Source organism: Protopterus annectens, chromosome 10.part0 (assembly GCF_019279795.1).
Source record: "Protopterus annectens isolate FY-2018-M chromosome 10.part0, PAN1.0, whole genome shotgun sequence".
NCBI lineage: Eukaryota > Metazoa > Chordata > Ceratodontiformes > Protopteridae > Protopterus > Protopterus annectens.
Genome location: NC_056744.1, coordinates 625,994,941 through 626,022,667, shown reverse-complemented (window position 1 = coordinate 626,022,667; position 27,727 = coordinate 625,994,941). Strand labels below are relative to the sequence as shown.

General features: G+C 39.8%; 1 protein-coding gene across 2 annotated transcripts in view; it reads right to left on the bottom strand.

Moving 5' to 3' along the window:
• SLC1A7 (solute carrier family 1 member 7) overlaps positions 1-27,727 on the bottom strand; it is a 941,247-nt gene that overhangs the window by 180,168 nt on the left and 733,352 nt on the right. For both annotated transcript variants that reach the window (XM_044085451.1, XM_044085450.1), the window contains one exon: positions 27,225-27,359. In XM_044085451.1, the coding sequence (XP_043941386.1) occupies positions 27,225-27,359 (135 nt within the window). The remainder of the gene's footprint in view (positions 1-27,224; positions 27,360-27,727) is intronic.

Here is a 27,727-nt window from a genome sequence, read left to right as displayed (position 1 = left end):
GATTATACTGCTATTAAGAACTGTTTGTCAGAATTTTTTAACCTAACACCTGAAACTTATAGGAAAAAGTTTTGTGAGCATAGACACAAGGCAGATGAAAGTGTGTGTGAATATGTTGTTGAACTGGGCACTTATTTTCATAGGTGGGTGAGTGGATGCCAGTTCACCACTTTTGAAGGGCTGGCAGACCTTTTGGTGAGGGAACAAGCCCTTAGCACTTTGCCTGAGGACATGAGGATCAGGTTAGCTGATAGACAATGTGCTACTTCAGATGATTTGGGGAAGAAGGGAGAATTATACCTAGCAAACAGGGCATCCTTGCACAGGAAAGGGAACCCCAGTACTGCTCATGGGTCTAATGGAACCCATGGTGGGCAGCCCAGACTGCCCCAACAGAATTTGCCATTAGCAGGGGAAGCCAGTAGTCCAGGTACACGTCCAGGACCTAGGGTTAATTGTTTTGAATGCAACCAGTGGGGCCATGTGGCATACAGATGTCCACAGAGGCAAGGTGGGGAACAAAAGATGAGAGAGTCAGTAAGTGGGAAAGACAAAATGCCAATAGTAGGTTGTCTTCAGACAACAGGGGTACCAAACTACCATTCTGCAGATGTCCCGATAGGGAAGGATTTTGATGATGCAGTACTAGGTGTTAATGCAGGTACACACAGTCAGGCTTCAAGACAACCACGCGGGACTGGTAGCTTGGGGGAGACCCAGACAGACTGCATACTTGCAGCCAAGACTGGTGAGGTGGTTACTTCATGGAGGACGCTATGCTGTAGCAGTGAGACCTAAGGTCAGCCACAGCTGCTTGTGGGTACCGATGTTCCCTTGGACAGAGTGACTGCAAAGGTAGAGGTGAGTAGTAGTACCCAGGCTGACAGTGAGGCACCACTGTCAGAGGATGTCAGACTTCCTGTGGAAGGGGAGCTGGGAAGGGTTACAAAGAGAGAGTTGAGACAGGCTCAGCTCTCAGAACCTACATTGCAAGGCCTGAGGCAGGTAGCTAGTGAGGCACCTGATTCTCAAGGGAAGGGGGACTCTGTATATTGGGACAAATGGTTACTGTATAAAGAGTGGACCCCTGAGGGAGGGCTAGAAGGTGAGAGAATGCAGCAGTTGATAGTGCCTAGAGCCTACCATCTGGCGCTTCTAGCCATAGCCCATGATATTCCCTTAGCAGATCATATGGGTATAAAACATACTAAGAAATGTATTATGCAAAACTTCTATTGGCCGGGAATTTCCAGAGATGTAACTGGGTACTGCAGGACCTGTGAGCAGTACTAAAGGGTTGGCAAGGCAGGAGACAAGGTAAGATCTCCTTTGATGCCTTTGCCTGTGAATGAGGAGCCATTTCAGATGGTAGCTATGGATATTGTGGGGCCTCTGAGTACCGAAATTCTACAGGGAAAAAGTATATCCTAGTGGTAGTAGATTATGCTACCAGATACTCTGAGGCAGTGGCATTGTCCTCTTTTGAGGCAGAAAAGGTAGCACATGCTTTGTTAGAGATTTTCAGCAGGGTAGGTTTCCCAAAAGAAATACTGACTGACACAGGTACCAATTTCATGTCAGACCTGCTGACTTGTCTGTGGAAGTACTGTGGTGTGAAGCACATGAAGACCACACCCTAACTTCCCAAACTAATGGTCTTGTTGACAGGATTAAACTCTACCATCAAGTCCATGCTACAGGCACTTGTAGACAAGTTTAAGAGGGAGTGGGACAAGTATTTGCCCCATCTGTTGTTTGTTTCCAGAGAGGTTCCCCAGGAATCTACAGGTTTTTCACCCTTTGAGTTGTTGTATAGGCATAGGGTAAGAAGACCTCTAAATTTAACTTGTGATGGGTGGGAAGGTGAGTGTGAATCTCACAAGGAGTCTGTTGTGGCATATGTCTTAAACCTCAGGACAAGGCTCAGGGAACTTATGGACTTGGCCTAGGAGAACCTGGAAGAAGCCCAACAACAGAAAAAGGTATGGCATGGCAGGAATGCTTGAGCTAGAGAGTATGCTATAGGGCAGAAGGTAATTGTTCTCATTCCTGTCAGACACAGCAAGCTGCAAGCAGCTTGGGAGGGACCTTACAAGGTGGCAGAAAAAGGTAAGTGATGTTAACTACATGGTGGAACTGCTAAGCAGGAGGCAGGAGCACAAATGGTACCATGTTAACATGATGAAACCTTACTATGATAGGGTGGCCCTTGTGATGAGTATTTGCAGTGGATTGCAGGAGGAGTTTGAGGGAGATTTGGTGACTGATCTCCTCAGTGAGGCTCGGACTGACACCTCAATGGAAGGGGTAGCAATGTCCCAGCAGCTATCTCCTACCAGGGTTCGAGAAATCTGAGCAGGAAATTAAACAGAAACACAGAGTCAGATGCTTACCTCATGCCTATGACAGATAAGGCCCTAGAGCAGTTGGGTGGGCTAAGTATCTTACCACCATTGATCTTCCCAAGGGTTACTGGCAGGTGCCCTTGACTCCCAATGCTAGAGAGAGGTTAGCCTTTATGACTCCTTTTGGCTTGTATGACTACACAAAGATGCCCTTTGGGATGAAAAATGCCCCAGCAACTTTCCAGAGGCTGGTAGATCATATCCTAGCAGGAGTAGGAGGGTTTGCCCTTGCTTACCTAGATAATATTGCCATCTACAGCCATCACTGGCAAGAGTACCTTCAACATGTCAGGGAGGTGTTGGGCAGACTACAGAGGGCAGGGTTGACCATTAAGCCAAGCAAATGTCAGATGGGTATGGCAGAGATCTCCTACCTGGGACATAAGGTGGGGAGTGGTAAGATCAGGCCAGAACCTGCCAAAGTGGAAGCCATTCAGACATGGCCTGCACCTGTTACCAAAAAGCAGGTGAAGGCATTCTTAGGGACATTGGGGTACTACAGAAAGGTTGTCCCCAGTTATAGTACCATAGCTGCTCCCCTCACAGACCTGACAAGGAAACACAGGCCAGATAAGGTAGTGTGGACCCCAGCATGTGAGCAGGCATTCCAGAAGCTTATAGAAGCTTTGGGGGGACCCCCTGTGTTAGCCAGTCCAGATTACAGTAAAGAATTTGTTGTACAGGTGGATGCTTCGAGCCATGGGGTGGGGGCTGTACTTAGCCAGATTTCTTCAGAGGGAGAAGAGCACCCAGTGGTTTATCTCATTTATAGGATCCAATCCAAGGAAGAATGCTATGCAGCTGTAGAAATGGAATGTCTAGCCATAGTGTGGGCACTGCAGAAACTTCAGCCTTATCTGTATGGAAGAAAATTCACCGTAGTGACAGATCACAATCCCCTAACATGGTTAAACAGAGCCAGCCAGCAAAATGCTAAGTTGCTAAGATGGAGCCTAGGGTTGCAAGCATATGAAATGTTAGTGCAGCACCGCATTGGGAGTAGGAATGCCAAAGCAGATGGGCTGTCAAGATAGGAAATTGGGTAAGGTATACTTAGATAGACCTAACCCTCTCAAGCAATGTTTCTCAAGGGTCACTTGAAAAAACTAACTTGAGTTCTCTGTAGGAGGGGGGGGGAGAATATCTGAAGATATTGAAGGCTGCCAGCCTAGTTAGATATGATTTTTGTACATAATTCTGTCATTTGTAAATATTAATGTAAGCCACATGCTTGTTCTCTTTGTTAAATGTTGAACTTCAAAAATGTAACCACATTGCACTCTGCTGGAGGAAAGATGATAAGTCAAGCATTGTATAATTCTTTGATCTCAAACTCGGAGCTGAGATGTCTGGATGAAGGAATTCTTGCTATTGTTTTTTGACCAGAGTTAATTGCTAGAATTTGCATATATAATGTTTTTTATTACTGTAGCTTCCTGGCCAGGTGCAAGATCAAAAGAGCTGCTAAACTCTGAGTTTCTGTTAGCCTGGGAACCACAGAAACATGATGTAATCTGAAATGAGTCAGTAGTACTGTGCTATCAATTTAAGGACAGAGAGACTCATAGCATTTTGCCTTTGTCTTCAGAACATCCAACATCACCAGCACTGTCTTGCTCTATATGTAAGTTTATTTACAACCATGTTTGCTCTTAAATATAACTAGGAAATAGGAAGATTAGACTAGTTGTTTTTCTGTATTGATGTCAGAACTATTATACTGCATTATTTTAAGCATTTCCTGTGATCCCTGAACTGTTAACTAGCACTGTGCAGTAAGAAGTATTGTCTTGTGTTCTTTATTATTTATTATTAAATATTTTTTAACTTTTCAACAGTGGCTGTTTTGTGTAGAGATTATTTAAGCTCTAGAGTACATTGCATGTATATAGTGATAATGTACTAAGCCACTCCAATAAGCCTTGCTTTTCAGTTACACTTACCATTTGGATAATAATATTGTGCAGTAATAATTGGACACTCTTTAGTAAGGGCCTTATTAGTAGCTGATATTAGTGGTTGGTGGCAGTGATTTCTACCTTATAGCCTGGCAGAGAAGGGGGCACAGCTGGAGAACCTTTGCCAGCCTTCCCCAGGAGTGTCTTTGTGTTTGTATATAACTCATATCTCAAAGTGTGTGCGTGTGTCAGCTACTTTGGCAGGGACATGAAGCACTGCTTTGACAGAGAGGGTGCTTGACGTTTTAGCTTGACCACTAGGCTGATATCTGGACCTTATAGCAGTGCCAGTGGGAGTCTTATTGGGGATCTGGAGAGAAAGGGAGAAACCAACGCCAGACTGACTGTGATCTCTGTGTGCACTTAAGGGAAATTGTACTTTACTGTGTGTGTATTTGTTATCCTTCCCAATTTGGGTACCCCTCACTGGTGTTAGTGGTGAGGATTGAGGCTCCATGATTGCTGGGCCAGTGCACAGGTGTCACAGGTATTATCACACTTTGACTTCTCTAGTAATTGCTTTGCACTCTACTGCATGTTCAGCTAGTCCATTTGACTGTGAGTATTCTGGACTACTAGTAACATGTACAAAGTCATATTCTTTTGCAAATTTCTGAAACAACTGACTGATAAATTGGGTACCATTGTCAGAAATTACTTTGTTTGAACTACCATGGACTGAGAAATGACTTTTCAACTTGGTGATAAGAGCAGTGGATGTTAGGTTAGGTAGTAAATCGATCTCAAACCAGTATGAGTAAGAGTCTACAAACACTAAGTAATGCTGACTGTTGCACTCGAATATATCACTGGCTACTGTTGACCAAGGTATTTCAAGAACGTGACTTAGCTGAAGTGGTTCTTTTAGCAAATGCGGTTTAGTACTATTGTGTACTGAACAAGAAGAAAGTACATTATCAATATCTTTTGCTAGAGAAGGCCAAAATACTAGTCCTCTCACCCTTCTTTTGGTAGATTTGGAACCTGGGTGATCACTATGTAAAATCTGGATATATTCACATTGTAAGAAAGCAGGATCTACAATTTTAGGACCTTTGAAAATAGTGCCATCTTCCTTCAACATCTCATCTCTGTAAAGAAAATAAGTTTTCATTTCAGACAGTACATTAGATTGCTTTGATGGCCATCCAACATTAATAAAGTGGTTGAACTTTTGCAAAACTAGATCAGTCTTTGTATGACCGTTTAGCTCATCAAGTCTCATGGTTGAAAAATTATGCTCTTCCATGACATCAAAATCAAAATTTTCTGCATTATGCTGTTCCATTGTATTTCTAGATGATCTGGATAAGGTATCAGCCAGATAAAGAAGTTTGCCATTTGTATTGACCATTTTCAAGTTGTACTTGTGCAATCTGAGCATCATTCTTTGTAATCTTACTGGATCTGAATGCAAAGGTTTCTTTAAAATAGTGATTAGAGGTTGGTGGTCAGTTTCAATCTGAATAGCTCAATCATAAATATAATCATGAAACTTTGATCATGCAAATACTATTGCCAAAAGTTCTTTCTCAATTTGAGTATAAACATGCAGATACTATTGCCAAAAGTTCTTTCTCAATTTGAGTGTATTGCATTTCAGTTTGGGTAAGGGTTCTAGATGCAGAGGCTGCTGGTCCGCCCTCTTGAGGAATAACTACACCAAGACCAAATTTTGAAGCATCACTGGAAACAGTTGCTTGTTTATTGACATCATAGTATCTTAATATAGGTGGGGTGGCAATTTTCTGCTTATGGTCTTCAAATGCTGTCTGGTGCTGTTCCAACCAAGACCATGTAAACTTTTTGCATGTCAGCTCTCTCAAAGGTACTGTCAACTCACTGAAGTCTGTTATAAACTTGCCTAAATAGTTGACCATACCAAGACAATGTTGTAGAGCTTGAACATTATCCAGTGCTGGCATCTCTAGAATGGCTGCTTGCTTGGATGGGTCTGGTTGCAAGCCAGTGCTAGTAAATAAATGACCTACATATATAACTTCTGGTAGTCTGAATTTGCACTTCAGAGGATTGAGCTTTAAGTTCACTTCACATGCTCTGTCTAGAACTTTCCTAAGGTTTCTGTCATGGTCTGCTTCACTATTGCCTCTAACCAATAAATCATCTACTATTATGGCACAAGGACAACCTGAATAATTTGATCCATTGCACGCTGAAAAACGTCACTTGCAGATTTTATTCCAAATGGCATCCTGAGGAATCTATATCTTCCAAATGGGGTACTAAAAGTAGTTAGTATTGAAGATTTGTGATCAAGCATCACTTGCCAAAATTAACTTTTTGTATCCAAGACAGAAAAAACAGTGGCATTCGGTATTAGGGCTGTGACTTCCTTGATTGTACGCAAAGGATGATGCAGTCTCTTTTATGCTTTGTTCAAATCTCTTGAGTCAATACATATTCTGATTTCATCTGAGCCTGTTTTGTGGGCTTCTGGACAGTACAAAACACTTAATTCCTTGTCAACAAATTTACTGCAGCAACTTTTTCACCAATTACTGATACAACATCTATGTAGAAAGCAGGTTTGTAGGTCTCTATCTGATCAACTTGCTTTTTTAAATGACCCATCTTTATAACTGTGTGAGATTTATTTATTTTGCAAAACTTTTGAAAATGGTTCCATTTTTTACATTTGTGCATTGCTGACCAAATGCTAAGCACTTTTCTCTTTAGACTCATGACTGGCACCACAATTGCAACAGTTAACAATAAAGCTCAATTTGGATTTTGCTGACTCACCCTTGTATGGCACTGAGCATGTCCTTTTCACTGACCTAGTCTTAGAATTTGCTGGAAAACTATGGGTTTTACCTGACACACTTGTAGGGGTTACAGCTGACATGTGCTTAGGCCCGCTTCTTCTAGCCACATGTTGCATGATGTCTACATTTGCTCTGGAAACTGCTGAAACCATGCTTTTATCACTTGCAAGCATACTTGTGTGCATTTCTGCAACTTCATGGATTTCACAAATCTCAATAGCTTTCCTCAGTGTTAAATCACTGTCATGAAGCAAAATGTTTCTCACTGCAGCACTATTAAAACCACACACAAGCCTGTCCTTTATCAAACCAACTTTTAAATCACCAAACCTACACATTTTAGCTTTGTTTCTCAGGTCAGTAATATAAGCTGCAAAAGTTTCTCCTGGCTTTTGATCTTTTGTGTAAAACAAATGCCTCTCTAATGTAGCATTTGTCTGAGGGTTGCACATTTTGCTGAATTTGCGTTTCAAATACTCGGGGTCTTCACTTGATTCAGCCTGTACAATAATATGATGCTTTTCCCCATCTCCTTCATATACTGTTGGTGCATACACAAATGAACGCTCTCTTTCAATGGCCTCTGACCCAGCTACGTTTAGCAAAATGAATGCCCTGGTGTGTGCATCTTTGTCAGAATAAGCTGCTTGTATAAAAACATTGCACTCTTGCTCAAATATTCTCTGATGCTCTGCAATATTCTGATCAAACACAAGTAGACCTGATCTGCAAAATGCTACTGCCATATTAACATATACCAGTGAAGGCTTTTGCAAGTATGCATGAACACACACACACACACACACACACACACACACACACACACACACACACACACACACACACACACATATACATATGACAGAAATTTATGCCAGTACTTGTAACTATGCCCAATAGAGCAACAAGCCTCTAAATAACTGAACTTTGTGAACTAAGTCTCCTGGACACAGTAATACTCTTGAAATCTCTGTACTGTAAGAAATCACCTTTAATCAATGTAAGAAACATTTCAAAGTAACTGCACTTTGCGAATAAACCGGGCAGAAGAAGTTCAGAGTAAGAAACATTTCAAAGTAACTGCACTTTGCAAATAAACAGTACACAGCACATTGAAACTTTCCCAAAATGGCTGCACTTTGCTAAATAACTCTGTACAATGCAATAAATACTCTGTAATGGTGGCACTCTACAAACAGACACACCCAGTACAGGGAACTTTTCAAAATGGCTGTATTTTGACTGCACTTCATGAGATAGTTGCACTTTGCACACAATAAACTCTTCGGAATAAATGCACAACAATACACATACACTGCAAGCACTTTTACACACTTTGAGATACTTTGAATAACTCTAGTTATGCCCTGAATAGCTTCAATCAATGGAAAACAGTAGTTTATGGGATGACATGCTCGACAAGCCACGTTGCTTCACTAGGGACGGCTTGCACCTGTCACCCTTAGGCTTTCGTATACTGGCCAAGGCTCTTGCCACCCCCATAGTTCCTTTTTAGGCAAGGCTCAAAGGCCAAACCCACCTCCATAGACAACCCAAGGATAAAAAAACTAAAGGTAATGCTACTCAATGCCAGAAGTCTAAACCTCAAGATGCACACACTCGAGGCTCTCCTCAGTATGGAGAAAATCGATGTCTGTGCAGTAACAGAAACCTGGTTCAAGGCTCCTGAGAGCACCCCAGCACTACCAGGTTATAACTCATACCATGTGTTTCGGCCCCAAAACTCGGACCGAAGCACAAAAGGAGGGGGAGTATCTATATTCACCAAAGATACCTACACCTCCAGGTTAGTGGCACTGCACAAAGCATCGAAAACCATCCATGTGCAACCAACAGCGGGCAAAACTGCCTTTCAGTTTGTAGCCTGCTATAGTACACCCTCCCTATTACAGGAACCCCACTTGGCATTGCTGAGAACACTGGAGAATATGAAGGTCTCTCCAAACACTATGTTATTGGGTGACTTCAACTACCCAAACATTGACTGGGAAAGCTACTCAAGCCCAAACACCCTCGCCCAACAGTTCCTTGAATTTATAAACTCTAACGCGATGGAACAACTGGTCACCACTCCCACAAGAGGAAACAACATATTGGACCTGGTAATCACCAACATGGGGACTCTATGTTCCACACCAGAGGTAAACCCCTCATTGGTAAGAACAGACCATAAACAAATTTCCCTGGACATCCATATCCCATCCCCACCCCCAGCCAAGGAAATCACGGTAAAGAATTTCTCAAAAGCCAACTTTGCACTTCTCAAGACTGAGGTGGAATCCTTCAAAGCCCCCGGGCCAGAGGATAATACAGCCCAATCTGCAGAATCCTTTACAAATGCATTCTATGAGCACCTGCAGGAATGCATGGATCGTGCTATCCCAAATAAAACCAAGACTCACTCCTCCAAAAACAGGAGACCTGTCTGTTGGACCCTGGCCATAAATAAGCTATACAACAGAAGGAGGAAGCTACTACATGACAGAGCAAAATCCCAAAAAGGGAAGGCATCTCTGATCAGTATTAGCAAGAAACTTCAATCATTCATAAAATCATCAAAGGCCAGTTTTGAAAGAAAAATTACCCTAGACACTAAAGATAATCACAAGACCTTCTTTAGTTATGTCAGGAATATGGGTGAAAACTCCCAGATATGCTCTGAATTGTTGCATAATGGTACAAAATATACTGAACCTACAGACATAGCCAACATCCTGGCTGACAGATTCAGCACAAACTTCTCCCCCCAAAGGAGCAAATGCCTATCCCAACTGAATGTAACCTCCCTGACATCACAGATGCACAGGTGAAAGCTGCCCTCTCCAAAGCAAAAAACACAGCATCTATGGGACCGGACGGTGTCCCAGGCTGTGTCTTACACAAGCTCCAAGAAGAACTTAACCCTCACATTAAGTCACTGTTCAAACTTAGCCTTACTACAGGATATGCACCCAAAGAATGACTTGCAGCTACAGTGGTCCCACTCCACAAAGGTGGTGCCACAACGGACCCCGGGAACTATCGCCCCATAAGCCTGACTAGTCTGGTCTGTAAAGCTATGGAGCATATTATCATGGAACTCATAAAAAAAGACATTGGGAGCCTCCAGACACTGCACCCTACCCAATTCGGCTTTGTTAAGGGCAGATCTTGCCTCTTAAACCTAGTTGATTTCTTTGAAACAGTTACCAAAGCCATAGATGAGGGCAAGGTAGTCCACACAGCCTACCTGGATCTCGCAAAAGCCTTCGACACAATACCCCACTCGGGCATCTTAAATAAGCTTACCAGCTTAAATATCAATCCCTATATCACAAGATGGGTTGTAAACTGGCTCAGGAATAGAACCCACATGGTCAGAATCGCAGGTGCCATGTCCGAATCCAAACCAGTTACAAGTGGCATCCCACAGGGCTCAGTTCTGGGACCTTTCTTGTTCGGTATATACTTCTCTGAGATTCAGGCTAACACAGGGGGATTATGGCTGACAAAGTTCCCAGATGACTGCAAACTGGGTGCCATAATTGAATCTCCAGCTGACACAAGCATCCTCCAAAAGGGTCTCACAGAGACGGATGCTTGGTGCCAGAGCCACGGCCTCAAGCTAAATGCTAAAAGTGCATAGTCATCCCTTTGGGAAAAATAAGATGCCCACAAATTACCACATAGGTGGTAATCCATTAAGTACGGAAGAAGTAATTAGAGATTTGCGGACCAACGTAGATAGTAATTTCTCCTTTGATAATCACGTTGCCAAAGTGGTTAGAAAGACCTTTTATATAGCCCACCTTATAACGAAAGGGTTTGCATCTAGATCAAGAGACGTCATTGTGCCCCTCTACTCGTCATTCATCAGGTCCATAATTGAATACAATGCCCCTTTTGGGATGTACCTTACCCGACATCTGCAGCAACTGGAGAGACCCCAAAAGTACCTCACCAAGAGGATCATGGGCTACAAACAGATGTCCTATGCAGCTCGACTAAAGAAACTCCAGCTCTACTCAGTTGCTTACTGCCTATTCAGAGGCGATCTATGCCTGATGTACAAAGCCATGTCAAACCCAGAATTAATGGACATGCTCCATCTCAAAAAATCCAAGTCCGTTAGAGCTACACGCTCCAGGGACTTAAACCTCAGCACAAACATAAATAGGACATGCTGAAGGGACAGATTCATTTCCCAGAGGCTCCCCTCACTCTGGAATAGAATCCCAATTCATGTTAGACATAGCCCCTCGTTGACCCTCTTCAAGCGAAATCTGGATGCGTGGATGGGAAATCACAAATTCACCCCTGGGATCTCTTCTGTGTCCCTGCTAGACAGAGGCACAGTAAATTAATCTTAAAGGGTACCTTCTGTGACCTACTTTATAGAGGCACAGTAGGCTAATCTAATAGGGAGGCGGAAGCCAAATACACTCTGGCTAGGCTTATAAATGCCCTAGGGCAGATAGCCTAGTATCTACCTATGAACCTATGAACACAGTAACTTGCCAAAAATCATGCAGTTGCCTTGCTTTATTTTATGCTTAATGTGCCCCTTTTGCCCTTTATTATATCCATTTTGCTTGTTTAATCTCTTTTCATGTCCATTATACTTTTCTTGTGCTCGTTTTACTCTGAATATGCTCATTTTATTTTAAACATGCTCAATTTGCAATTCTGAGGTAATTCCAAACCAGTTATGAGCTTTTCAAATAATCATTTTGTCAAATATCTTAATTTCAAACATTTTGTTTAATTCATAAACTTTGGTGCCTCTCATTTGCTTAATAATCTGTTCTGTGCCCTTGTAACTCTTTGTTTTATCTTTTTGATAAAATAAATAATTTGTGCAAGTTTTCATTACCTTTAGTTTGTTTCTGGCCCTTTTTGTACTTGGTTCACATAGTTCACCTTCACTGTTAATTCTGTTCCTTGTAGCTCTGAAAAGCAGTCTATGGATTCTCGGTTCAGACATCATGTCGCTCATCTGGTCAGGATAAAACAGATGAACATCTGTGGGTTCTGTTCAAGCAGCTTTATTGTGTACAAACACATCAGGATTGAGGCTTAATAACTTTAACCTAGATAAACTTGTAAACAAACTAGCTATCACACTCATACGTGCTCACACTATGGCTGCACGCTCAAAATGGGACTGAAGCTAGCATGTGCTTGCTATTTATATGCACTTGCTGTCCTTGGAAATGCTTCTTAAAGGTACAATGCACACACTATTCTACAAACACCTTAACCATTATGCCAACCTCCAAACCAACTTGTGGGTGAAGATAGTGTATTTTTGCTGAATTGATGAGGAAATTTGATCCAGGCTTCAGCATTGTTTTTTTTTTGTTTTTTTTTCTATGATTTTATTATTCAAAGTTAAAGTCCATAGCTCACTATTTCCCCATTTGTTACTCAGGCTGCAGGAATTAACATTAGTGATGGATATGTCCTGACCTACTAGAGTTGGAGGACTGAGAAGACAATTGTGTGGAAAGCTGAGGTAAGAAATTTGACCCAGGACTGGCAGCATGCAGCCTTCCCACTCTTACTACTTTAGAGCTCAAGTAGGATTTGGTGAAATTACTTTTATCCACCCTTGAGGTATTATAGCTGTAGCAAAAGAAATGACACAGTGGAACTTCACCTCCCCAGGGAATGACAAGATGGCAGAAACTGCCCTATTCCTATTCCTGATCTTTATCAGGGATTAGGTTCTATATCTCTGGGCAGCAGAAGCGTGGATAGAATAGTAAGGGTAATGATTTTGTTAAGTTTGTAAGTAGTCAAAGAACACAGATGATGCTCATTTTGAGAGTCTGATAAAGTGCAAATAGGCAGATCTATTGACTGACATCAACAGGTTGAAAAAAATCTGTTCCGTGAGCTAGTCTGTAGTGGCTTGTGCTATGTATGAAATGTTTCTTTATGGAGGAGTAATTTGGGGAGTCGGCAGTATATCAGAGAAAATAAAGTACCCAGTGGAACCAATCAGAAAAGTGAAAAAGGAAGAAAGAGTAGGATGAAGATAGAGCAAGTATGGCCATATTAGAAATGAGTGAGAGGTGTTGTTGTGCATGATTAGGAGACTTTAGGATAGTAATAGTTGTAGAAATCAGATGCAGGTTAGAGTGGAGTAGGTGAATGAGAGAAGAATAAATGAACTTTTTATCTTTTATAGTCTGGTAGCTGGATTAGAGGAGTAAGGAGCTGTTAAAGAGATGTTTCCTGTGGTCCAGTGTTGCAAGGTTTGATTCCCTTACCATTCATTATCTGTGTACCTCTGAGCAAGGTACTTAACCAGACACCACTCCCGAGCTGAGAGTGAAAAAGGTCTATGGAGTTCAGTGTTCTATCTTGGAAAACAAATACAAATAAATATCTGAGAAGATCAGATATGGTGCAGAGATGATAAGGTGACAGTGGCACTGTTCATACCCAGCTGTATATTGAAATAAAATGGGTGTTTTGTATGGCAGGATTTAGTGGTGGGCTGTGGCTGAAACATTTGTTTAGTTTGGAATGATGGATTAAGATGTGGGTTGGGAGAGGATAGTATGAAAGGAAATGAGGTTGGGGTAGGGTGGAATGACAGCAGGTTAAGGAGCATAAAGCCAAAGGAAGCAAGGCTTTGTGAAGCAGGCTGACCTAAGGAATTGAGGTTCTACAGAAACAATCAGACTGAAAGCAGCACATTAGTACTTCAGGTAAAGCTGATTTCATAAATTTGGGCAGAATCTAAGGCAATGGTAGCCAAGTATCAGTAAATTTAGTAAAGCTAATGGGAGTAACTGTAGCACTAAAGGAAGGGGAAAGGAAACTGGATCCATGCAACATATTGCACCTTGAAGGAAGAAAAAAACATGTCTGACTCTTAACATGTAGAAGATTCTTAGTTGCCTCAGACAAAACCGAGCTGAGAATCATGTGCACCCTTCCTTCTCTTTCTGTTAATGCTTTTTTGGATGACAGGAATTAAAGTAAATGCATTTTTTAGTTGTGTGTCATTTCCTTGACAGAATATCTTGACATCTAGTTTAAAACTTATGTAACTGGATGTTCTCAAGAAAGACAAACATGCCTTAATCTGATTCCGTCCATGTTGCAGTCATCTTGAAAAAAAATAATATACAGTCACCATTTAATGACCAAATGAACTGCTCAAATGAGACTGTCCCACTAGAAAATGTTTTTATATCTGACAAATGCACAGATTGTGAAAGAAGATTCATGGAAAAGGCTACATGCCAAAGCCTCCTTTCGCAATACACTGCATTGAATCTAAATTGTTTTGCCTTAGCAGTAGAACATTCAGTTACAGACATTTATTAAATGCTTGAACAACTACAAGAACATCCAACATATCTTTGAAGATGATATACAACTTTAGCTGAGTAGGGTACCAGCTGCCTTGAACAAACATGATGAGATAATCCACAGATGAGAAGTGAAGCCAGGAACCACAGCAGACACAAACCAATATTCCAAACACATTTTAATGATTAAGCGCTTTCGTCAAGGTGAAAGACTTCATCAGAATAACCATGATAGTTAAAACACATCTTTAAATAACCCACCCCAAGCTCACATTGGTTAAAAGTAAAACATCACTTCCTGCATTAAATAATCAATGAAAAATGTATAAAAAATACTTAATACACTACTAATAAAAGTACTTATAAATCAAAGAAACAACATTGATTTCAGCTTAAGTACTGAGAAACACTGTCATTAAGTCCAGGAGCCTGACAGGCATTAATTTTAATCTGCCACTTAAGCTCCATAAATTCTAAAAATTCATCCGAGGGTCCCCCTGCCGTGGACCCAAATTAACTTGGTCAACTATAAAAAATTTAAAAGCATGCAGTGGAAAAAGGCTGATGTGCCTGTACAATGCATTATTCTTATTCTTATGCTTAATATCATATGTGTGCTGGTAGGTTTTCTGTCTCAGTGCACTAATAAGTTTTCCTACGTAGTAAGCATCACAGGAATCACATAACATGACATAAACTACTCCTTTGGAGTAACAAAAATGTTTCCTATGTGGGGTGATGTATCCATAATTTTTAATTTTAATCTTGTGTCCATCATAAATGGGCACTGTGGGCACCTATCACATTTGAAGATACCACAATGATCTGATTTAATATTGCATCTTTCCAACAACCCCTTCAAGGAAGTTTCCTTTTAATAAACAACCAGTGGCCTATTAGCCAGTTTATTGTGGACTAATGAGTAGTTTATGTCATGTTATGTGATTCCTGTGATGCTTACTTCTTGTCGTTGTTGTATCTTTCGGCTTTTCCTGGTTAGGGGTCGCCACAGCGGAACTCCGGTCCGCTAATGATTGGCAGTAGATTTTTACATACCAACTTGCCAGGCCTGATGCACAACCTTCAACGAAGGTACGCCCATTCACGCATGTCTCCACAGAGAAGATGCTTTAGCTGAGAATCGAACAGGTCAACGTCTTACTGTGAGGCGACAATGCTACCGCAGCACCACCACCACAGCTGGAAAACTTATTAGTGCACTGAGACAGAAAACCTACCAGCACACTTATGATATTAAGCATAAGAACGAGAATAATGCATTGTACAGGCACATCAGCCTTTTTCCACTGCATGCTTTTAATTTTTTATAGTTGACCAAGTTAATTTGGGTCCACGGTTGGGGCACCCTCGGATTAATATTTAGAATTTATGAAGCTTAAGTGGCAGATTAAAATTAATGCCTGTCAGGCTCCTGGACTTAATGACAGTGTTTCTATAAGCTCAGTACTTAAGCTGAAATCAATGTTGTTTCTGAGATTTATAAGTACTTTTATTAGTAGTGTATTAAGTATCTTTTATACATTTTTCATTGATTATTTAATGCAGAAAGTGATGTTTTACTTTTAACCAATGTGAGCTTGGGGTGGGTTATTTAAAGATGTGTTTTAACTATCATGGTTATTCTGATGAAGTCTTTCACCTTGACGAAAGCGCTTAATCATTAAAACGTGTTTGGAATATTGGTTTGTGTCTGCTGTGGTTTCTGGCTTCACTTCTCATCTGTGGATTTACTTGGTTTTGCTCGTTCTAAACATGATGAGATATACATCCTATCAAAAATTCAAAAAGGCCTGCCATCACGATGTATGGAACAGAAAGAGGAAACAGTTAATTGATTCCGAGCTACTGTCTTCAACTGCCAGTATAGGTATTCTAAAAGAAGATGTATCACAGGAGGGTACTGCCTTATATTTTATATTCTGATCCCACAGATTCTGTAAGCCATGCAGAACTTCTCAGTATTGAACCATCACCATGTTAGTTACCAGGTCAAAATTACTGCAAAATTCATTTACTGAAATTGAAGTCCACATAGCTGCCCAACTAAAACATATATTTTTCTCTATCTTTTCATTTAGTAATGCTCTCAATTGTAATATATCAGAGATTGTGTGGAAAAAAGTGTATTTGCTCTGGAAGCAAATCTTTTTTTGCTGCAAAGTGTTCAAATTCAGTTATTAAATATGGACTATCAAGTATTGATTAGAATATATATCAGGCAATCTTCCAGGCAGAAGTGTAGCTGGTTCAATAAGTGAAGACCAAACAAAAAAAAGCACTTTACTATAATAACCCGCAAGTGGTTGGCTTATTACAGTTAGATCTATGCACCTACCCCCCCCCCCCCAAAAAAAAAGGAAAGAAACAAAAAACATACATTTCGTCTACTGTCACACCAACCAGGTGGCCAGATGCATGTCTCCCCCCACTCCCTCCAGCCCCAGCTATTCAGGTCCTGATTTTGTGTCCTGCCCCCAACCATTCTTTAATATATTTTATTTAAAAAAGCATTTCTTCTTTTAAAGTGTAACAGACTGTTTACTACAAATGTAGCAAACAATTGCTACAGTTTATACTTGCCTGCATGGAGCGCCTCCGTATCCATGTTTTAGTTAATACGCTGCCTGCGTGGTCAGATTTTAGGGTTTTAGTTTAAAAAAAAAATTTGTTTTTACTTTTAAACTGTAGAACATTGCGACAATGTAGGCTATAGTTTAGACCACAAACAGAGCACTACAGTGCTCAGGTTTGATTGCAAATGCAATGCTGGCTTTTAAAAGCAATCGGGATTGGCTGATCACACCCTCCAACACTTTGTTCCCAAGGCTGTTGGCCCTCTCACCCCACCCTAAATACACTACTGCTCAGTAATGTACTGCTTCAGGTAATGTAAAGCATATGTTTATCTCAGTGTGAGAACAACATTTTGTAAACACCCTAATAGTAATTGCTCAGTCTTTGAACTGAAAATGTTGACTCTCTACTTGAAACCTAAAGAATTTCTAGTATAGGACATTTAAGCCTTTCTGAGATCCACGGTGGCCACCCAGACTCCACAGGAAAGAGGCAACTGAATAAAGAATGGTCGTCTTAAACTTCTTTATGTGAAAACTGCAAGAAAGACCCAACCAAGCAAGAGTCTTCTCAGTGTAAAACCTGACCCTTTAAGAACATACCAGTGTTTCAGCTACATGGCTTCTGATTGCCCATGACTTTTCACTTTTTATGTCTTTATGGCTATAAAGTCATTCAGGCTAATAAACTGGCCTTAGTTTATGGGCTTATTTGGTAGATCTGATAGTGTTCTTCAGTCATTTGTAATGCTTATGATATTATCCTTGTGAAGAGGGGTTTTGGATTTATTAAATAATTTAATTTGTTTCCTCCTCGTCTTGCATAGTTTATTTATGATGGTAGACAACCATGATGGTTTGTTTTTGAATTTTTTGTGATATTTATTTCTAGTAGTGACTACTTGCTTTATGGGTTTTTCTAAATGGGTGAAGAATTTCTTAGTAAAACATATTGTTGTTTTAAGGTCAGGAGAGGTTCAAGCATATGTCAATGTTGATATTTTGTCACAACATAGATTGAGGTCGGCATGTTTGCAGTCCTTAAGTTCAGGGGTGTTTGCTGAAAAAGATTTTGGGAGTTTGAATAAAAAGGTCATGTGCTTACATTCAGACTTTACTGGAGAATTAGATAAAATGGTAATGCAAGAGGTGGCCAAATTTGTAAGTATCCGGTCAAGAATACTGCATCCTCTGTAGTTTTATTTACCAATTGTTGTAAGGAGTTTTTGATTAGGAATTTTTGGACACATCCTATGTTGGAGGTGTAGCTATTCCCGTTTAATGAATGGTAGTTAAAATCACCTACAATAAGGGAGTTTTTTGCTAATAGGGAGGTTGTTTAGAACACTGAAGACTCTTTCATGTTCATTAGGGGACAAAGAAGGTGTTCCGTAACAAGCTATTGGCTGATAACTAATTCTACCTAGATAGATCTGTAGTAGAGTGAATCCCAAGGATCTGTCTGAAGGTAATATTTTCCTTGACAAATACAGTGACTCCACCACAGGTACCATTGGGTCTAAAAATATATAAAGCACAAAACCCTAGTATAGAAGGTGCACTCTACTTTTAAAACAGGTTTTAGTAACTGTCCAGACACTGATGTTTTCCAAATGCAGGAGTGACTCAAAATCAAATGATGTATTAATTAGACTTCTGGCATTATGGAGAGTCACCTTAATGTGATCTGATTTGGGGACTGAAATGTTATTTGCATAGGACTATCCATCAAGTGTGCTCTGCCTACAAAGGCACCAGGGATCAGCAAAGGCTTTACCCAGTAAGCACGAGCCTTGAAATGAGAGCGGCAGGCAATCTTTACTGAAGAAATCAGGACTGTTGAGTATCTCATCACATGCTGGTGCATGCTTAATCCACCTGGAATGACACCTGATATTTAAGCAGCTATTAAAGCTATTTATCTTTTCTTTGTATCTAGACATCATCAGAGATGAAGGAAGGGTTCCAAAAAGGATGAGTCTTTACCTGCATTTCTGATATACCTGGAAACTTCTGACACGTCTCTCTGCATATCCGTCAGGGTTTTATATTTCATGTCATTCAGGCCCCATTTTTATATAACACTACCGTGTCATAGTCATACTTGCTTGAGTTAGTGTCCTTAGGGCCCTTTTAACAGATTCTGATCTAAAAGACAACTTACTGTAACCTTTTTCTTTTCCAGGCTTGGGAGGGATGAGTCATATATCACTAAATCCTTTCTGTTGCTGCCGGGATTCAAAGTGATGGATTTGGAGTGTTTCAGTTTGTGGTGACTCTTTAAGGGACGTATGCATGAGATGGATGAGTAGCCTGATTTTTGTGAGATTTAATCTTCTTATTTCTAGCTGTGGAAGTGATTGTTTACAGCCTCTGCATGAGACATTTTGTTGTTAAAAGAGCAGGATTGTGGGGAAGGCTTAGAAAGCCCTCAGGGAAAGTTTGTAGGTGAAAGGAAAGCTCCCAGATTAAATAGGTATTTACTCATCTCACCAATGGAATTATTACTGTTGGGAGTATAAGTTCATTTCATGTAAGCATAAAGCAGTTAGTACACTCTCTTAGGAAACTTAGTGTTAAAAGGCTGGCAACACAGGTAAAACTAGCAGGCTGACCTTCCAACTTGTCCACTGAGGAGGTATCTCAAGATGTACCAGTCAAAGGGGAAGAGCTTCCAATTTTAATCTGACTGTTAATAGCATGAGGAAATAGGATGAGACCAGGAAGAGCTACCAAAGGCAAGTCTGGAGTAAGTGCAGGCAATTCAAGAGCCACCAAGTTTAAAAGGGTAACAAAGATTGGCTTGCTTAACACTGTACTGGCTTTGTGGAATACAGATGGAGGGCAAATGTATTTAAATAGCTTAAGGGAGAGACTTTGCAAAATATTACTGGTATGTTTACTGAGAACAGCCAGTAAAATAGTAGAGGGGGGGAATTGTGTAGCAAAATTATCAACAGGTGGCCAGCAAGATACAGTGGATTTAAGAACACAAGAGCAGGGTGGAAAATTCTTAGACACTTCGCTCTTTTACTGACTGGCCTGGAGATGAATTAAGTCAAACACATGTCCATAACTATCCTGTCTCTCACTTCCCTCACAAGAAAGAAATTTAGGTTCAATACCAACAGTTACACCACTTAAATTATAAAATGCAGTGCAGCTATTTACTGGAAATGCAAATATAGGCTTAAAGAGCTTAGCGAAAACCAGCAAAGACTGTTAAAATGAAATAAAACAGATCAAGAAATGAGAGAATCTTTACTTATGTCTGTTGCTGAATTTGTGGAACACCACTGCAGGATATAATACCATAACCACTGACAGTGCATTCCACATAAATGGACTATTATTGTATGGTCTGGTTTATCTGCTTTGTAACTGAAGAGCTTAATATGCTGACGAATTGAGGATGGACTTGAAGACAAGTCTCCATCATATCTGATGTTAGACATCTGCTTCAGTAGGTCACACGTAGTAATTTGATATGCTACAGAATAGCAATGATTAGTTGGAGTGTTTGCATATAGGGAACTGATGAATATGACCTTGGATTTTTTCAGGTTTATTAGTCCAGCTGAAAAAAAACGCACATTTTATATGGGTCACAAATACATTTGGTGAGGGATTGTTCAAAAATATAGACATATTATAAATAAACTGGATGATGGCTTGGAAGCAGAGGAAAAAGAAGAGAAAATTATTCTCTTGTTGATGTGAACAAGTGTTACAGGAAGATGATGAAAATGTATAAAAAATGTATGCCTTTGATGACAGGGCTGTAGAAGGAGAAAGTGTTACCAATGAGGACCTGTGAGTGCCTACAAAATTAATAATTCTTCCAGTCAGAGATCATAAAGAGAAAGGCCAAGGAATCATTGAAGCCAAACAGAGGTCACTGCTGTATCAATCTGAATGACCTTGATAAACAGGACTAGACAGCACCTTCTATGAATCATATTTCAGTACTTTGCGAACATAACTGGTGAAAATGAGGAGGGTAGATCTTTGGATATTTAGTGTCTGAAGGTGAGCTATGTAGGGCAAATGATGATGCACATAAATCAGTAGCCAGTGGTTTGTTTTTTTAAAATGTTTGTCTTAAGCTTTGGGGAGTAGAACCAGCAAAACATTTACTAATATGCATCCATCCGTATACACAGTTACGCTAAAAGAGATTGCAACAGGAGCTGTTGGCTCATAAAATATAAATGTTCGAAACATGTGAGGTGACAGAGCATGACTGTTTCACAAAACACTCACTACTTCATGGGCAAAAAATAATATGACTGCTTAAACATTTTCTTTCCTCTAATAACCCCTAGATGGCTATGGGATGCAGGGGGATGGAGTCCTGAATGTGAGTGAGAAGTAGTTGGCTTTAGTAGTGTTGCAGACACTGTAGACGCTGGCAAGGGGTTACAGTAAGAATGAACAGTTTAAATGTAGTCTTGGATTTTCAAGGCAGAAGGCAGACTTCCTAATTGGCTGTGGCCCTCAAGGCCAAAGATACATAGAAATAAATTTAGAGCATCTACAGAAGAGGCTGTACACGTGGTAGCTGCTGGTCTCTAATTTGTTCAATAATATTTTTTGCTATTATAAGTCATGGGCTCACATATTATTTAAGAGAGAAAAATGGTCTCATTTGATATATAGAATCCTGGTTTCAGTGGATAATATTTCTGTACAGTTCAGCATATTGTGTTGAGGCATGCAAAAATCAAATGACTTGTTTGTGGTTAAGTTGAACAATCACTGGAATTGAGCCTATGACTCAAGGTTTTATCCCTTAGCTATCATGCTTAACAGTATGTCCATTGACACCATGCCAGCATGACTAACAACAAAACAGATTGTTCAGCTTATTACTGACCACTGTCCAGCTTTTCAGCAGAGATCAGCTTTGTAGATGAATAATAATCAGTTTTTCCAGACTTGGTGACAAATATAAACTGGCCCGGATGGTGCCCTTTTTGAAGAAATATGTCTGCACACACACACACGCTTAATCAAAACCAGTAGAGGATAAAAGAAATTTGAAAAAAAAAAATGTGATAATTTTACTCTGTAGTGCATGTTAATTTAGGAGAAAGTAGATTTAGACTTGCAATTCATTTAAATGTGACCTGTAGAGTGCACATATATTTAATAATTTTGTAAAGCATCCTTACAATGGAGAAAAAAAAACAGAATTTCTTAGCATTATTACTTACACCCACTCACATTTTCAAATACACTGTACTCATGGGTGCCAATAGGATTTTTTACAGGGGGGTGCAAACCAAGAGACCAGAGTTCCAGGGTATATCTGTTTACGTGTGGATAACCAAGAACTCCTGCAATATTCTACACTGTAAAACAGAAACTAATAGTGTCTCTGTGGATTTATAGTGCTATGAGATAAGACCTCAATAGAACTGTAATATTGAACTTTTTCACGTAAAATGATAAAGTTTCTGGGTAACTGTAACTTTTAAAACAAAAACTGAAGGTACTATATTGTTAAGTTTAGGCCTACAATTTTAAGTGTGAAGCTGGCTCAGTATTTTCACTTATTCATTTATTTTTCTAGATACCTCTTAATCCAGTCAGTCTGGGGTATGGAAAATCTGGAATCCATCCTAGCATTCACATGCACTGTGTGGTAAACATGAACCAGCAAGCATAAAACAGGCAACCACTGGAGAAGCTGCTGATCCATCGCAGAACACCCCCTCCCCAACTGCACCTTATTATGAACAACATTCATCATTCGGAGTCTTAAAAATTCCACCCTGTTCCACACAGAAAAGGCCTTTACTGTTAATAATCCTTAAGTAATATCAAACCATATGTGATGAGTCCCTACTCCAGGACAACAATCAAGGTGACTTAATTCTCACCACTGACTCCAGTGAGGGATGGTCACCAAGATCAAAATGGATTCACACAGTATTGTCAGATGCAGGTCTCAGCATTAAGCACAGTTTCCATAAAGAGCACACAGGGAGCATGCTCCAGACCTGGGGCTGGACTCTCTCTCTCCCGACCCACACAAAAGTCCACACTGACCACTTTGGAGCCCTGTGTCCCTGTTCCCAGTAGCTGACACACACACTTGGATATTTGAGTTTCACACACACATACACACCTGGGAAAAGCTGGCACAGATTTACTAGCTGTGCCCCTTTCTGCCCGACTCTGAGGTAATCATACTGCCACCAGTCAGCTATCCTAAGGCTCTTACAAAGGGTACCCAATTATACTGTATAAAATTAATACTAATACAAACAGTATTGTGTGACAAAAGCAGCAAGTCTTTCAGGAGTGGCCACAGTTTTACTAAAACAAACATAACTCTCAAGATGTTAAAATTATTGTCTTAAGGACCAGCCACAATGAAAGGTATTAAAATATTCAGAAAATAGGAGAATACTGCATACAATAAACAACCACAGAGATAAAAAAATAATGCAATTGGATAGTTTTTCACAGATGCAGAAAACAATACTAAACTATTCTCACTAAATGTCCCTGACTAACTGAAGAATTACTGTTCCCTGACTACTTAGTAAAGCAGGGAAGCTGAAAAGTGCTGAGTGTCTTATCACAGCAAAAGCCAAATGATGTCTATCTCTGTCTGTGTGGATGTGTGAGATATATATCCTGTCAGATTCTCATCTCCTACAAGGGTTCCAAAAAAAAACAGATTCTGGCTAGAGGATGACATCACCTCTGGTCGCCTGACTCTGTTACAATACAAACACAGAGCTTTGCTAAGATTTATTGCAGCATCTGAAGGCTGTAAGACAATTTCAAACTTTTCACCCTTCCAGTGTTCTCTGATAAACATACACATTTGATCAGTTACAACAATACAACCTAATATATATGCATACATTCTTTCTGTTCAGCAGGACCTACTACATTTTTAACATAAGTAGCTTTACAAATATATTTTTAACTCAAACATCTGTACAAATCAGTGTGATGGTCAAATAACATAAAATTATTTACAAAATTCCAGCTAGCTATGCTGGCATATACTCTCCCTGGCACAGATGGCACTACCTCATAACATCACATCATATTATATCATCAAACAAACTGTTTGCAAGAATGAATAACGTTATTAACCATGCTGTGAACTTCCTAACTGAAGCTGTTAAGGAGGCATAGCTCTCACGTTAATCAGTCAAGTTAATCAGGAACAAATCTCAAAAGATAAAATAACCAGGGTGGAACCATACCACACAATTGTACCAAATTCCTTAGTATTTCCTGGTTTTGGGCTCAAAATTAATAGGGTGCCACAAATTCCTGATTGGCCCCTTTAAATCATGAGTTCTGCATGCAGACAAGGGCACCGGAACCATAGCTTGAGGGGGAGCAAACGCCCTCCCACTTTTAACAGGCTTCAACAATAAATAATAAAAAAACACTCTGTGCTGGCAGCGTCTTCTCCTTTAATGATGACCATGAGTGTTTCACATGCACACATGCCGACATGGATGTAAACAAAGTCAGCACTTACCGCAAAGTTTAAACTAGCCATGACGAAGTAAGTGTAAGTGATTATATGAGTGTATGAGTGCACAAGTATGTGTGTCATTTAAAATGGTGGTTAGTTTCTCTGTATGAGAGACAAAGTGTGTGTGTATGTAATTTAAATTAGCCGATCATATGAGAGATAAAGTGTTTGCGTTATTGTGTGAGAAAGTAGATGTGTGTATGAGTTTGTGGCTGTGTGAGAGCAGAGAAGAAGTAGGTGCATGTGTGTGTGTGTGTGTGTGTGTGTGTGTGTGTGTGTGTGTGTGTGTGTGTGTGTGTGTGTGTGTGTCTGTGTGAGACAGCAGAGAGAATGTGTGTGTGACAGAGACAGCAGAGAGAACGTGTGTGTGACAGAGAGAGCAGAGAGAAGGGGTGTGTGATTCATGTTTTGTTAATGGAAGACTGAAAGACATGGTTGTGAGCATTTAAGAAGGTGGCAACCTTAAATAGAAGTTATACATTTCTTGAAGTAAAGGGAGTTCCCTAACACTGTTACCCTTACTTGCTGAATGTAAGTCACCATCTTCTCTGAAAAATTACATTTTAGGGGGAACAAAAGGAAATTATAAGTCAAACTGTGGGACAACTGAGAGGTATAATTTCTGGCTACACTCCAACATATAAACACTATGCAAAAATGAAGACAGCTAGTGAGATTCTGGCATTTAAAGGGTCAGCAATTGCGTGGCACAGACCACATCTATAACATCCTTCCAATTTTATTTCTTTCTTTGTATTTTTGAGATATCTTGCAAACTACTAAATCCATAATACTGTAATTACCGAATGCAACAATTTCTGCCAACTTTTAGGTTCTTAACCCGGAAGGGCTCTGAACTTTTTTCTCACTACCATGGAGACAGCCTGTATCAAATGAGATAATGAGAACCGCATCTTGTGGGTCTGACTTTTCCGATGAACAAGCTGATGTGAAAGACCCTGAGGAATGCGTGTCCTCAGTAAATGGATAAGTGAGGGAGCTGAACAAACTGCAACAGGTTGTTTTCCCATATTTCACAGTATCTTTAGACAGTATTAAGGATTAGAAGTAATTTTAGCATTTTGGCATCTAGCCATTGTATTTTGAATCCGTGTTGGTATAGCATTGCTGAATTAAGTTGTGATGCTATTTAAAATATATAAAAATATAAAGTAACCTTTGCGCCAGTAATGTTACACTATGGGATAAGTGGATACTTGCATTGAGAGAAGGCTGTTAACTACAAATAGGCATGTTTCATTTATTAATTTTTATTGTGTGGCATGTCTTTCTCTCCATACATGAGAGTAGCCTTATTTTCCATTCGATACTCTAATGTGATATTTTGCTCCATTTCTTGAATAGACCTGTTTACTTTATGTTCATGTGCATTATGACATGAAATTTAATTTCTTGTGTTGAAAAATAAGGTGCAGCATGTTTGGCTCTATAATTACAACATGTTCCTTTCTATGGAGAACAAACCCTATTTAGATAGTTGTGTCGGGGGGGGGGTGGATTATGAAAATGGTCAATGCCCTGTTTTCTCATAACAAAGTTTATTTCTAACTTTCCCTTAACAGTCATATACCCAATTATTGTTATGTAGAATGTCATAATGTGATATGAAACAAACAACAGAAATCCTACAAGAAGGAGAAGGAGCTTTTATTTTGGAAACAGAAGTGATTTCCACTACTGTACAATGGTTGCAAATGGGGTTTATAGTGCAAAATATCATATTTATGTAGAGATTGCTTGTTTTTTATTCATGCTGCTTTACCAGTAGATCACCCACACAGTATGCAATACTTTTTAAATATTAGTACTATCTTAAACTACTGACAGATTAAAAGAATGTTAATTACTTTACATTTTCTGAAGTAAAAAAAGTCGGTAACTCTAATTATTGTCATTATTTATCGTGTAATTCACTACCTTTTCTCCAAATGTCACCAGTTTTAACAGAGATAAAATCTGAGTCAAAATCAGGGACAGTTGGTAGGAATATTAGGAAGTGTTCCAACTTCCAATCTTGAAGACTGAAAGTGGAAGGCCATACAGAAGCAAATTTATAAAGTTGCCAATTCACCTATAGCACATCTCGGGAACGAAACATAAACACAACGAGAACGGCAATAAAGAAGGTATGCAGATTCCATGAAAGGTGGAGTGTAGCTGGAAACTAATCAATAAAATATGTAGAACTAAGCAACACCACGAAAAATATTTATATATGCTGAAAAATATTGAAATTTAATGCAAAATAGGAATGTAAAACACCTTACTAAACCAAACTGGAACTCACTTAACTGTGGGAGTGGTGTTGCTTGACTTGTTTCCAGTACTCAAGCATGTATTGATTATTGAATGGTATTATGTCGCAAACATTTTTTTGAAGTCAAAATCCAGAACGGGGTGCAAGTGCACCTCCCCTTGTACCTGGGCACCCGTGACTGTACTGCATGTTGAAGGAAAAGAGAAAATCTAGGGAATAATAGTCAAACCACTAAAAAGAAAAGACACATGGTAATGATTATATTTATACTGATGAACACATAAAATAAGAATATGGTTTTATTATCAACAAAAGTAAAGTAAGTAGACATGAACAAAACAGATGCTATTGCAATCACTTACAGTGCCCAGTCCACTGCAATAATTAATGTGATGTCATCTGTAGGTAAGCCAACCGATGTCAATACGATGACCATTGTCACAAGGCCAGCTTGTGGAATGCCTGCAGCTCCAATACTGGCAGCTGTAGCAGTGATGCTTGAAAACAAATGGAAAATGTATTAGTAAAACATAAGCACTGCAGATGAGAAAAAATTAAACAAAATGCTAAGACAGACTTTCATCAAGCCACAAGACGGAGAGCTGGAGTTTTATAAAAGCAAAGATCTGCACAGTGATTTCATCACATATCCTGGCATTGCATTAGAGATGGTCTAATTTATGAGTAGTGGCAGCTCAGCTATGTGACTTATAAGTGTGGCAGTTGCAAAATGTATTTATTTATTTTATTGCATTGTACTACCTGTAACTGAGCAAAGTGCAATAACAGTGGGTACCTGGGGAGAAAAGCTCAATTGCAATGGACATTCTAAAGCAATAAAAATACTAAAAAGACAAGTTACTTT